The sequence below is a fragment of the Synchiropus splendidus genome, chromosome 16, assembly GCF_027744825.2.
Source record: "Synchiropus splendidus isolate RoL2022-P1 chromosome 16, RoL_Sspl_1.0, whole genome shotgun sequence".
Lineage (NCBI taxonomy): Eukaryota > Metazoa > Chordata > Actinopteri > Syngnathiformes > Callionymidae > Synchiropus > Synchiropus splendidus.
Window position 1 is genome coordinate 20,872,501 of NC_071349.1, and position 13,484 is coordinate 20,885,984.

The 13,484-nt window shown below is 59.0% G+C and overlaps 1 protein-coding gene across 2 annotated transcripts in view; it reads right to left on the reverse strand.

The window, feature by feature from the left end:
• The window catches only part of sobpa (sine oculis binding protein homolog (Drosophila) a), a 14,447-nt gene extending 966 nt beyond the window's left edge, over positions 1-13,481 (reverse strand). Inside the window, exons 1-7 of one of the 2 annotated variants that reach the window (XM_053844997.1) lie at positions 13,168-13,481; positions 12,499-12,796; positions 8,939-9,059; positions 8,661-8,855; positions 7,545-7,696; positions 1,565-3,443; positions 1-445 (exon numbers count right to left, since the gene is read on the reverse strand). The exon at positions 1-445 is cut by the window's left edge and continues 966 nt beyond it. In XM_053844997.1, the coding sequence (XP_053700972.1) occupies positions 1,566-3,443; positions 7,545-7,696; positions 8,661-8,855; positions 8,939-9,059; positions 12,499-12,594 (2,442 nt within the window). In that variant the 5' untranslated portion in view covers positions 12,595-12,796; positions 13,168-13,481 and the 3' untranslated portion in view covers positions 1-445; position 1,565. Of the gene's footprint in view, positions 446-1,564; positions 3,444-7,544; positions 7,697-8,660; positions 8,856-8,938; positions 9,060-12,498; positions 12,930-13,167 lie in introns of those variants that run through there. The other variant, XM_053844998.1, reaches the window with a different exon arrangement.
• Between the last annotated feature and the right edge of the window lie 3 nt (positions 13,482-13,484).

Consider the following 13,484-nt stretch of genomic DNA (forward strand, 5'->3'; position numbering starts at 1 on the left):
GTGTATGATCGAGAAGATGAAGCGGGAGCCTGGCAGAGTCTCAGACGGCTGGAGCAGCGACCCCGGGTGTGGTGTCACATGACGACCTCGCCATTCCAAGTGTCTAGATGCAGTTTAAAGGGGACACAAACAGGAAACAGCAGGTGCTCTCTAGCCACAGCTGGATACTTGCTGGTGATATTTCAAATGTCCTGTGTCAGTCATGTTGCAATGTCCGCCGGCTGTGGACGGAGAAAAGGCCATGTGTGGGACTCTGAGGCATGTTTGGTCATGCCATTCACAGCAGGACACCTTGCAGAGAGCTCAGGAGCGGCGCCACGAGATGGAGACTCGGGAAACGGCCGACGCAGGAGGGGAGGTCACCCTGGCGTCACCTGGTGAGCGGCGGTGCGAGGCGCCTGGACCGTGGCTGAGCTGGTGTGGAGAGAGCAGGAGGACGGGAGGGCTGGAAGACAGCGGAGAAAGAGGGTCAGAGACGGCTGGCATGTCGCGGCCGGTGGCAGACAGGCGGCTCCAGGAGGGCACACTCCCCCGGTCAGTCCTGACCCAGCAGGTTATCAAAGCCATGGGAATGTAAGCCGGAGCTGGCCGCGAGATTCGTGTCTCCCAGTGTGATGAAGCACCTGAAGAGAGCTTCATTAAATGTGGTGTTAGTGTGCGCCTGATTGTAGCTGGACGATTATGGCAAAAATTTGGATTCATATCATCATCATCTCCACTATTCAAGGCTTTCATGTTTTGCAGTCATTGAAGCGTCAAACTTTATTGCTCAATGATCGACAAGAAAACGATGTGTCAAATGCGACCAATAGCTTGACTGTGAACCTTCATCGTGTCGGTGAAAGGTGTCTCTCCAGAAAGCTTCAGGTCCCTAAGGTCTGGGTTTAGACGACAGTGGAGAGGAGAAAACCTTTCCAGTCCAGCTGCTCTGATGTTGGAAGGAGCGATTCACGGGTTAAATTGGAACACATCCACATCGGAGCGCTTTTCCTCTTAGCGTCTGCGCGACGTGCTGCATGACAAGGAGCGCTTGCTTTCATCACCCCTGTCTCAGGTTGAGCGCGAGCGAGTGTCCTTCTGCATTTATCCACTTCCAACTAGTCATTGTTTTTCGAAACATCTCCGACAAGCAGCCATCACTGCTGTTGCGGCTCAGGACGCTGGCTGTGCATCTGCTCAGTGGAGGTTCTGACGCTGAATCCCACGCCGCCGTTGGACCGAGTCGGGAGCTAACGGTGGCTAATATTAGCGTCCAACACGCGGTGTAAAGTAAGCGCTCTGGCTGATAGGCAGAGCCTCGCGCCGCTCTGCGTAGCCGGCTCACCGTGCCTTCCGGACGAGGCGTGGTGCAGCGTTTGGGTGCATCGGGACAGACTGAGAGAGGTCGGCTGGATAATCGTTTCATAACACTTATCACGTTGTCATAATCGGAGGACGACATAATCGTGACCCGATTAAAATCCATTCATTGACCAGCCCTACGCCTGATACACACCCGTCACTGGTGACGCCCGCTTTTCCACTGACTGGGACCCGAGACGCCTGAGCCCGGAGCACCACCCACCTCACTTGTTCTGGTTGCGGATCCGCAGACACCTCCTCTTGAGCGCCGGCTCCAACTCCGAGCTCTCGGCGGCTGACAAGGGCGCGGTGATGGCGCGGGACAGGATGCCGGGCTTCGCCGCAGGCTGCAGGACCACACAGCTTCCGGCGGAGAGCAGCGGCAGGGCGTAGGCGTGTTCGCCCTCCTCCAGACTCTCCGGCTCCTGCTTGCCCACCGCGGCCTCCCTCATCTGATCTTGCACGGCTCCCCGTTTGCCACAGTCCCACAGTTCAGACTTCTCCAGTCTCCTGGAACAATTGTTTTCTTTAAGTGCTTCCTGCTCCAAGTCAGCGTTGACAGGCTGCCCTCTGGTGCGTCCTTCGCTCTCCGCTCCAGCGCCCGTTGGCTCGGAGCAACGCCGGCCAGCTCCATTGACGATGACGTGACACGGCGCGGCGGGGCTCGGTTGGAGCTGGGCCGGACATTCCGGCTGGCTAAGTGCTACGTTGGCTGAAGGTGGTGGCGTGAGACTGTTGCTCGGTGGATCCGCGTCCTGGGTTTGCGATTGTTTGGTCCCCGCTGGTTCTGTGGTTTCCTCGCCTCTAAGACTGACCTTTTCCCGCGCTGCAGGAGGAGACCTGGACTCAGAGTCTGTTTCCAGCTTCACCTGGACCCCCAGCAACATCCTGTGAGCAAGTTGTTGTTGGCACAACCGCTGACCGACGGTCAGGTCGATCACCCCGTCCGCTTGGCCGGAGCCGCTGCTCTGACAAGTGCCTCCTAAACTCTCCTCTGCTTTCACCTTTGTCACGACCGACCTGCTTGACTGTGAACATCCAGGAGACAGACGTTCCGCAAGTTTCCCGTCTCGCTTGTCACCTCCAGAGAGATTCGGGGAGTGTAGCCCACCCACTGTAGACTCTGCAGATGATTCAGCAGCACTGTGTTTAGAACCCCTGCTGTCCAGCTGGTCCTTGAAGGACTCAGGGCTCAGTGGGATCGGGATAGGAATTGGGATCGGGACTGGAAGGGGAACAATCACTGGGTAAGGTACCAAAAGACTCGGAGGGGGGACTAACGGGGCTAATGAGGGCAGCCCGAAGTTCATCATTGGGGAAAAAGGAATGGGTCCATTGGGCAACATATTGACCGGAGGGAAGGGGGGCAGTCCTGGCACGGGGAGGCCCGGATGAGGTGGCATCAGGCCCGGGTTGGGGTTCGAGGACGGATGGACATGTGGAGAGATCATTGGCCGATGCATGGGGCTAGATGCATGGTTCCTGGGAGGTGGCGGTCCGATGCCAGGGATAATGGGGTTTGGCAAAGGACTGTTTGGTCCTCCTGGGTGGTGGGGGGGGCGTAGAAAAGTGGGGCGGATCTGCTGCATCATCTGATGCTCCATGAACAGAGGCAACGGCATGGGACCACGGGGAGTCATGACCATTGGAGGGCTACCGGACGGTACTCCAGCGGTCGGGTGCAGAGCGGAGGGATGGATGGGTGGCGGCGGGAGCGACGGGCTGTCGTGGGGTCTGGGTGTAGGAATCTTGGCTGAGACAGAGGAGGACGGAGAGCAGACGGCGAGGGGGGGGGAGGCGGCAGAGCAGGCAGCAAGGGGCGCAGAGCTGGACGGGCCTAATGGCGATGGCGCTTTCCGCCGGAGCTCGGCCAAGGGCGTGCCCCAGGATTCCGGGGTCAGCAGCTGAACCCCACCGCTGCACTCCGCCTTTGCATCAGCGCCGGCTGCCGGGTTGCACAGAGCAGCTTGAGTTTCCTTGTAGAAGATGTCCATCTTGTATTGATTGAGGCATTTGGCACTGCAGAACTGTAGCCTTCGCTCCCCAGCACCAAAGTCCAAGTACTCCTTTGTATGACGGATGTGTTTGCACCAGTCGCACACCTGCAACAGAAGACACACCAGAGCCAGATCAATGCAACGTCGCCGGCGGCCGGCCAGGCGTGCGCCGAGGTGCCGGAGGCCCGAGCTCTCCACGCAGCTGTGCTGAGCAGGACCTTGTCAATACCGGGACACTTGTGGTGACATGAGCTCGCAGAGGTGGAAGCCACCCTGGCCGCGCAGAGAGCAGCGCGGGCCACACACAGCTCACTCTGTCAGCCGTGGGAGGAGCAGCAGGTCCTCGCTGGAGATAATGAAGGCATTAATCAGTTGTCAGAACCCTCAACGACACCCATCCATCACATACACCCTCCAGCCCTCTGCGGAATCTCAATGAGTGGAGGGATGCGGCCAACTCTTTTGGCTCACGCCGGCGTGGAAACCTTCCTGGATCAACTGGGACACCTTGACACGGGAACAGGGAGTGAGACGGAGAGTGAGACGCAGGGTGGTCACCTGCCAGAGGCGGCCCGGCCGAGGGTGAGGATGGGGCTCCCCGGGGTGCCACCAGCGGCTGAGAGCACCACACAGGGCAACTGCGCCGGACAAAGAGGAGGACCAGGCCAATAAAGCCACGGCGCCTCCTGGTGCGGGCGGCTGGTACAGGCAGGTACGCAGCTTTAAACCCAGACTGACGCTTGGTAAAAACGAGTCCCGGCTCTGAGCCGCGAGGTTCAGCGGGAAAGTTGAAGCAGATGAAGACCTGGACACGCTAAATAATACAGGTGCGGAAGTGTGCCGCTGACAGATGGAGAGCACTCAGCCGCTCTCTGCAGCGTGAGGGAAATTCCTCTGCACATTACGCTAATGGAGCTGTGCTTTCTCTCTGCTGCCGCACTCGCGCAACCAGATGTTTCCAGTTCCAGCTAATTACCGTCATTTATTTCCATTCGGCCAGCGGAACCTGCAGCGGCGACACGCCTGACTGCCCAACGCTGAGGGTGAAGATGATGCGGCGACAAGCGATGGAGATGTTAAAGGCAGAGCGAAAAGAAGGTGGAAGATCGAGGTCCGCGGGGACAGCTGAGGGCGGCGCGGGGGGGCCCACCTAGCCAGCAGATCCAGGTGGTGAGCAGCCGCTGCCATCGCCACGGCGGCCCGTGGTGGGAAGTTTGCCGAAGCCTGTGAAGCCTCGCAGCCGACGTCTTCATTAAAATCAGAGCGGCTTCACCTGCTGACGGACGAGCAGCAGGTCGCTGTCCCTCATCAGAGTCAGACTCTCACTCGGCCAGTGAAAGTCAGCAGATGAATGAGACGCTGCTCAACGTCGGGATCGATGCAAGCGTTTGAACTGCAGTTGGAGCTCATCTTCTGGAACTGAATGAAGCACATCTTCTCTTCCTGCTTTGGCCCATAGATGGACACTGCATCTTCAGGTGGGAACCTTTGGAGACCCACTTCTCCCCCTGCGCTGCAGCTCGGGCAGGCGTTGCAGGTCAAACACCCACTCAATGCTTGAACTCAGGGTCGTGACCTCCAGCGGCTGGTAGCGCTGAGCGGGGTTCAAACCTAGCGGGCAGGACCCCTCAGCAACATCCCAGCACCCTGGAGCGTCTACTCCACCTGGGGTGAAGCTCAAACATTCGGCTCACCGCATCACCCCACCACTGCGGAGAGAACTCGGACACCCAGACGCAGAGGCGAGCCAAACCACGCCTTCCAAAGTGAACGAGGCTCCGGGCAGCGGGACCCTTAGACGGCCCCAGCTGGTGGCCGTCCTCCAGGCCAGACACTGAGTCGGTGCGTGGAAGGCCCCGCCTTCAGAGACACATCCAAAAGAGACGGACAGATTCAGAAGCGCGATGACAGTAAGAGCCTTGGCAGAACAGGTGTGTGTCCACGAGCTTCAACTCTATCCGTGTCAGATGGTCCTTACAAGCACGTCGCCGTTTGTCTTGAAGACAAGCCTGGCCATGTCCTGAGCAAAGCCGCGCGGCGGAAATTTCCCACCCAAGCCATCGGCGTCTCTCGCCTGGGGAGGGAGACAGACAACGGCTTCTTTTATGGACAGACACCAACTGAAGCAGCAAACTCAGAAACAGTGAGGGTGCTTGTCGGTGGGTGACGTGCGTGAGCATGCAAACCATCCGTGCTGCTCCTCGGAGTCCAGGACTGGGATCACAGCGCGTGCTCCTGGTCCTGCTCCGAGTCTGCTCCGCATGCACGTGAGGACCTTTTCACCAGTCTGCTGACTCGTGGCGCGACTCGGTGTGGGTCACCGGGCCGGCACTCTGGGCTGCGCCTGCGACACACACAACCTTCCCGAAGGAGAAGTTCACCTGAGATGCTGTCCTGCACATCAACACAAAGACGCTCCACTGTGCCGTTACTCTGCCTGCAGCTCGCGCTGTGACCCGCTGGCCCGGCGCCACTTCATTTGCATATTGTACTAATGAGGTGTTGGCACGGCCGACGCGGCGCAGGAAGCCATGTGCAGAGAAAGGATGACAGACGGCAGATTTCTGCTGGATCACGGCGGTGAGCTGAGCCAAGGCAAACCCTCGCTCTGGTCACATGACACGCGCCCAATCGGAGGTCACATCCGGGGGTCAGCCGCCGGCCGCAGCAGCCGCGCCTCCGGTGACGGCCAGGCGACACCACGCCTGAGGACTATCAGGCGAGAAAGTCGTGAAAACGACAGAAAAGAAGGTGGGGCCGAAGCGCCTGGAACGAGTGGAGCAGAATGGCTGGCAGCTATGAGATAATCACCCTCCTGCTGGAGCCCCGGAGCCGCGTCAGGCCCCGGGGCCTCCTCAGCAGCATGACACGCCTCATCAGGCACAACAAAGCCAAACACCCTCTGCAAAGCGAGTGAGTGAGTGAGTGAGTGTGAGAGAGAGAGGTGACATTTCTGGGCTGACATGAAGCAGAACTCTGCCCCCTCACGCCTGGAGGGAGCTCCCGGGAAAGACACTGGCAGAGGCCTGGAGTCTCCAGGGACCGAGCAGCTCCAGCACAGGAAGAAGCTGCTCGTGCTGCAAGCTGACTGCTCACTGCTTCCACTGAACTTCCAGTGCATCAACAGCTGGCTGCGGGGCTCAGTCCGAGGTGTGAGACACGCAGGACACCAAGGCTCAAGAGCCTCACTCTGGCCGGGGAGCAGCTCAGCTGTTGGGAAACAGAACCAGAGGCTGAAGATCCGCTTCTCCAGGGGCAACACCTTCAGCTCATGTGACCTGGGCTGGTCTGGCTGTTGGCCCTCGCTCCTCCCTCACGCACATTTGGTTTCATGCAGCTGATGCACCAGATTCTGTGCAGCATGACGCCGACGTCGATCCAAACCCTCTGACGGCGATGACGGATGTGCGTGCGGCGTGGCGTGGCTCTGGAGGCAGAACACTGCTGCCACGCCGGCACCAAGGCATCACGCTCTCAGCCAAAAGTGCTCAGCTTGTCAGTTAGTTGGTGGGATCCCCACTGACCATGGCACTACATTTGATTCTGATTCTGAGCCTGAGTCACCTCCACGTCTTCCCATCTCACAGGCTCCTCAGCAGGCGGTCGTCACACTGGACTGACAGTGACAGTGAGTCTCAAACTCTTGACTCCATGACTGACTTGACTTGAGTGAGCTGACAGGAAGCCTGGTCGTCCTCAGGTCAACACTCACAACGACACACTGCAACAGGCTGGATTTGGTCAACACACTGTGATGGAGGAGACTCTCATGCTGCGGTGGGTGGGGGGTGTGGGGGGCGGCACCACGATCCTGACCCGGCAGCGAGGACGGCTGGAGGCAGCAGGACAGGCGGATACTCACTGTGCAACTCCTCACACAGCCCAGCTTCGGTGCAGAGGAGAAAGGAGACAGTTGAAGTGCAGTCATCAGCGCCACACACTGGTGATCCACAAAAGCCTTTGCAGCCGTGGCTTTAATCACAGGGTGACTTGGAAGGTGTTAATGAATCAGCCGTGAGAGCTTAAAGAGCTGAGGATTAACGGTAATGGCTCCCGAGGGGCGGCCGACCGCAGGAACACGGCGGAGAAGTGTGTTTTCAAATTCCATTAAGAGCTTTGTGGCGCCGTCAGTCAACCGCAGCAGCATGAAGCTCGGTGTGGTCTGGATCCAAGATTCACCCGCCAGCGTGAGGGAGGCTCTCCTACCTTGTTCCTCTTGAAGTAGGCTCGGCGGCAGGCGGCGAAGCACTTCTCGCTGCAGAAGCTCTTCAGCTCGCTGCCCATGCTCAGAGAGTAGCGCTTGACGCCGACCTTCTGGCACCAGGCGCACACGATCTGCACGTTGCTGCCATCCTCATCTGCAGACACACACACACGCGCGCGCCCGTCACTTGTGCGCCGAGGAGCGTGCTACCGTTAGCCCTGTTGCTAAAGAGCTCAGGCGCTGTCATGCTGCAGCATCGTCCGGAATACTTCGCTCCACTCTTGAGTTTACGTTCATCCAGGAACCCAGGGTTTGGTAGGACCACTGGAGAAACTATTTCAGGGGAAAAAAGCTAGGCGCCGCATCATTTAAAAATAGTTTTCAGATTTTATCATGGGCTTCCCATTTCAGTGGAGCGGCGGGCCGTGTGAACACATGACTCGACATCAGACCCGGAGCCGAGTGATGAGTGAGGCGGCGGCGGCGGCAGACGCGGCACAGCTGTCACAGCTGCAGCAGGAAGCCTCACACTCGCAGCCAGGACCCATCACACGCCGGGCCGCTGACCACCTTTGCCTGGGATGAATGGAGCTACAGGGCCGCGGGCTTTTAAATAAAGATCCCCTCACAATTCGGAGAAGGACTCCCTGGAGAGCAGGAGGCGCGGCGCCCTTTCCAAACTCCGGCGCCTGTCAAAGGGATGTACATTAGCAGGAGAAGAGCCGCTCCGGCCCACTCCCTGTCAGAGACCAGACAGTAGCTGCTGCAGCCCAGGATGAGGAGGGGAGCAAGGATCGACCCAGGGACTCGTGGCCTGACCCGCCTCCACAGACCTCTGTATGAGGGAGGGAGCCGGGCTAAATGCCACCATCACCTGCCGCATGAAGGATTCAGTCTGGGCTGACACCGGGCTGCTGCCGAGCTGACGGACGCCGGGCTGGAAAGGGGGCCTCACCATCTGTCCAGTGGTCCCAGGCTGAGACAGGTCCTCTGACTGAGCTGACGGAGCGACACCTGAGCAGGTGGAGGGAGGCGGCTGCAGCTCACAGACGTTGCACGTGCCTCAGATATCCACGTCTCGCTCAGACTTCCTGAGAGAAGAGGGTCGGCGACCGTACCTGCGGGGCCCTTGGTCAGCGGCGGGGGCACCACGGGCACCACGGTGGTGGGGTTGCCAGGTGCCGAGGTGGAGGCTGCGCTGCAGCACTCGGTGACACCGTTCCTGGGCGCTGGCACACAGAGGGCGCCGCTGACTCCGTCCAGAGAGGCCTCCCCACACTCCGGTGGCGCCGACACTTTGGGCCCCATGTGTTCTGGGGAAGCAGAGGTGAACAAAGGCATGAGCTGCAGCGAGCTCTGGTCAATACCTGGAGACACAGGTGCAGCTGATCCCTACCTTTCAGGGCAGAGATGTGCTGAGCGGCCTCCGCCACGTCCAGACTGTCGGAATCCCTCAGCTCCACCTTGTCATAGCCGTACCATCCCAGCAGCTCGTTCATGGTGTTCTCAGCGAAGCTCTGCAACACAACAGTCACCTGATGATGTCACGCGTTCGTCTTCATCGCACAGAGACGCACAACCAGATCGCTGTCACGTGAGAGTGTGGAGAGTCTGACGGGAGCTACTGCCACCTGCCTTCTGAAGGAGCGTCTGCACGCCTAGACTCACACCAGTGAGCACCAGCACTCCTTCCCTCACGCAGAGGTCTGTGGAGGCGGGTCAGGCCACCAGTCCCTGGGTTGATCCTTGCTCCCTGCCGCTCCAGCTCCGCTCCAGGTGCCAGGCAGATGCTCCTCTGAAATCACCTGAGAACCAACCATGTCTGACCGCGCTCACCCCCAGTGCCGTCGTCACGCATGCTCAGATTTCCAACTCATTCAAGGTCCACGGCTTCCTTGCTTCCACCCTCACGCCCACCAGGTAGAAGCAGAGGCGCCGGCTCTGGCGTGACAGGGTGAATTGATCCGTCTGAGCGCGGCGGAGGGCAGAGCTGAGGCCATGGCTGGAGCCCACAGTCAGGATGGGAAGACATGACGTCTCCCTCCGAGCCCAACACCGGAGCTGTGACTCCAGCAGAAGCAAACCACGCTGGAAGGGGTGACACGTGCAGGTGTGGTCGGACAGCTGAGGGGCGCCCCCCGCCGGACAGTACAAACCTGACGATCAGTGCAGGGGTGTGGAGGTGGGTCTGCCAGCTGAGCCTCATGGCTCCACACCTGAGCTCAGCTCTCATGTGAGCAGGGAGGGAGGGGCCACCACCAGATGAGCCGCCCACCTCTGAGATGCTGCTGCGTATTTGGGACGCTTCTGACGGATGTGACCCGCTTGTCGAGTGAAGCAGCCATTTTGCAAACCTTTGTGAGAATATAAATGGACTGTTTTGACGGCAGTCTGCTGGGAGTGTGCGGGGTTCGTGAGAGGAAACACGTCCTGTCACAGCGGCTTCATAAGAGGTCGTATTCGACGGCAAGTGACATGAGCCGCCGCTGGCGTCCACTCGCCGCAGCGATAATGGACACGCTGGTGAACTAATCTGTTCCCATTAACGGCTATTAAGAGGGATTTAGCCTCTCTTCCTTGATGACGGCTGTTGAAGAGTGACAGAAAGACAATGGGATTTCACTTGGTTCTTCACCAGCCTGAACATAGAAGTGTGAGGTGAAAACAGCGCCTCTCGCCTCAGGAGCGGCTGACGTGTGAGGGCCACTCCGGGGGGACCTCAGTGGGCATGGCTGCCGCCGGACGCTCAGAAACCAGAGCTGGTCACAAAAGCCCCGATAAAATTCCCCAATCCACAGGCCAAGTTTCCCATTGCAGCCCCGCCAGCCCTGCGTCTCCACTTTTCCACTCCCCAGCTCCCACTCTCCTCCTCTGCTTTCATTTCCATCTACTTTGCTTGATATCTGATCCAGCCTGGACACTCAGGTTACACTTTCTCCAGCTCAGGCCGAGGCTGGATACATTCCTTCCTCTCTCCCTGGTGCCCACCAGCCCCGCTCAGCAGGGCACACGCGAAGCAGCCGGATGAAGGAAACTCGGCGCAGTGATCCTCACAAGGGCACATTATGTGTCGGTCCTCCTTCCAAGAGAAAACACAGCGTTTCTGCCGCTGCGAGTGACGCCAGCCTGCTTTACTAACATCCCGTTTTCAGGTCTACGACCGGGCCGTTCATTCGTGACTGACTGGCCGAGACTGTGGAGAGGGAGACGCTGGAAAGCACGCGCTCAGCTTGCTCCCAGCTGTCTGTGCTTCCCTGCAGGTGGTTGGCAGTGAAGCGATGGGCGGTCGTGACTGACACCCGGATGGCTGAGTTCAGGAGCAGCTCTTCAGCTTCCAGGGTCCATCGGGGTTCACGCCACCCTCTGGTGGACCCTTGGCAAGACTCTGTCACCTCCTCTGGTCTCTGGTTCCTCGCAGCTCTCAGAGAGCCACGTTCCTCAGCGAGTTCTTCTGTGCCTATGGTGCATCTTTCAAACTGGACTCTCTGAGCTTTGCCTCCAAATCAGTGACAAACGACCTCCTGGGCCACTGACGAAGGTCCAGGCGACACGCCCCCCGCAGCCGCTCTTCTCATTGATGAGCCGTATCTTAGTGACGCCTTGCTCATTGGCTCATCCTGCTCCTGAGGTCAGATCGGCAGGTGAGGCTGTGCCAAACCGAGGTTGACAGTTCCAAGCCACGAAGAAGGCGCCTCCAAGGAGGTTGGTCAGAATCTTCATGGCAAGGTCAAGGTCTCAGGACAGCGTTTATCACCACGTTCATTGGAGCGATGGAAGAGAGAACTGAGCAGATATGTGAAGAGCGAGGCAGCAGGCCACATGGGCTCCAGGGCGTGTGCAGGAGGAAACCAGCCGGAGGAGCAGTGCAGCCACACAGGTGCTGCCCAGCAGCCAGTCATTGGTCAGGAGCTCTGCACAGAGGCTGGTGGAGGGATCACACTCTGGTGTGGGAATGCCTGGACTGGCCAGCGTTCATCACGTTCTTCTTCTTGGCCGTTTCAACGAGACATCACGAGACACCGAGGTGGACCACGCTGACTGGAGGGTTTCTGGGACTGCTGCCTCCAGAAAAACTCATCCGCGGCGGGGGCGGAAACGAGACAGGTGAAGGCGCGCACCTGTTCCGACAGACTCCGGGCTGCGTTTTGGTGAAGAGTGCGGGGTTTGAGTCCAGCGTCCTCATGAGCAAATGAGCACGCGCCAGTGCAAGCGAGCCAGGACCAGCTGCTCATTGTTTCCCTCCGCTGAGCGCAACCTCGTTGGCTTCTCAAAGCAACAAACATCCACGAAGACAGACGCCTCCACAGTCACGGCCAGCCGCGTCCGTCCACTCGCATTTCAAGTCAGTCTCAGATCTACGCCTGAAATATCGCCGTGCGACTCAACACAACATCGCGGCTCCTCGTGAACCTGCGCTCCATGACAAAGCCATCAATTCGTTTGTATTTCAAGCAAATGCCCGACACATGGCGCGGTCCTTCAAGCCTTCTCGGTCAAGATTCCCAAAGACCCACCGAATGGGTCGCTTACGCTCCGCGCGCTCACTGACTGATGTGTGCCAACAATGCCGAGGCGCAGACAAAGCCACCGCGCACACGCCTGGAAGCCACGCTCCACGGCGAGGTGTGTACCGAGGCCACCGACACGAGGCGACGCTCAGGTGCGTAAAGCTCACAAATGGACGCACATCTGGAGCCGCGCGCGCGCGCGCACACACACACCCACACACATACCGAGGGTGAACCCAGTCATTCAGCCGCGCCACGCACGTGTGTGTGTGTGTGTGTCCCCATTGATCTGGACGGACAATTGACGCCTTCACTGACGCACCGGGTTTTCCGTCCCTGGAAACTTGAACGGGCGCCGCATCCGTGGCGCAAAGCGGAGACACCACAGTGTTTTGTTCGAAACGGGCTGCAAGTTTGAGCCGCCAGCTCCAGGAAGCGGAGCCGTTACCTTCATCTCCTCGTTGATCTCTCTCTTCACCGGGTGCGCTGGTTTGCGGCTCCGCTTGTTTTCCGGAGGTCTGCCCTCTTTCTCCGTCTCTGCCATGGTTTCTGCGCGATACTTGTGCCAATATTTGCGCCGAGGATGGGGAGGAGGAAGAGCGGGGGGCGGGGGGGGACAGCTGTTTACTGTCTCACGCGGCTCGTCAGCGGCTGGTGTGGCGCTGCCGATGCCGCCCAGGGCTCGCGATGCCCGGCCAAGTCAGCCATCTTCCGCTCGGTGCCCCTCCGCGCCGCTGGTGAGCCTCCTGCGCGAGTCAAAGGAGAGGTTGAGTGAGGGGAGAAAGCGAGACAGGGGGAGGGGCTTGCGCTCAAACATGATATGACGCGCTGACGAGCGGAGCCGCCGCTTCTGGGGAGCGCAATCAGAGCGCGCTCACATCCACTTAGTGCTGCTTCCTCCCGGAGACTGCGCGGCTGCAAACAGGTGCGCTCTCGCACGCACGCACGCACGCGCCTTCTCACACTCGCACGTTGCACTCCATCGTTTACAATAAAAGTTGAAATCAAGCAAAAATGAAAGAGTTAAAACAATAACCATCAACTGTTTGTGGCCTTAAATAAACAATTCAGGAACACAATATTATCCAAGGATGTGAGGTGAATAGCAGTGCGATACCTGTCGAAGCGACCGGTGCATCAAGCTGTCAGGGATATGCTTTGCATTTTGGTTTTGCGCTACAGCTTACTCAATGGAAATGCCCCGCATCATGCCGCCCCCCGACACAGGCTCCCCAAAACATCGAGCTCGGCCCTGGCCACGTCCAAGCGAACAGTTTTGGTGAGATGATGCACGTGACAGGGAGCCGAAGAAATGGACGTGTCTGTGTGCGTCTCGGGAGCAACACGAGATAGCCGCGCACCGCAGACTGCAGACGTTCAGGCGCTGCTTTGTGTTCTCCTCATGGAGTTTGGTCCGACGGCATTTGGGATTCC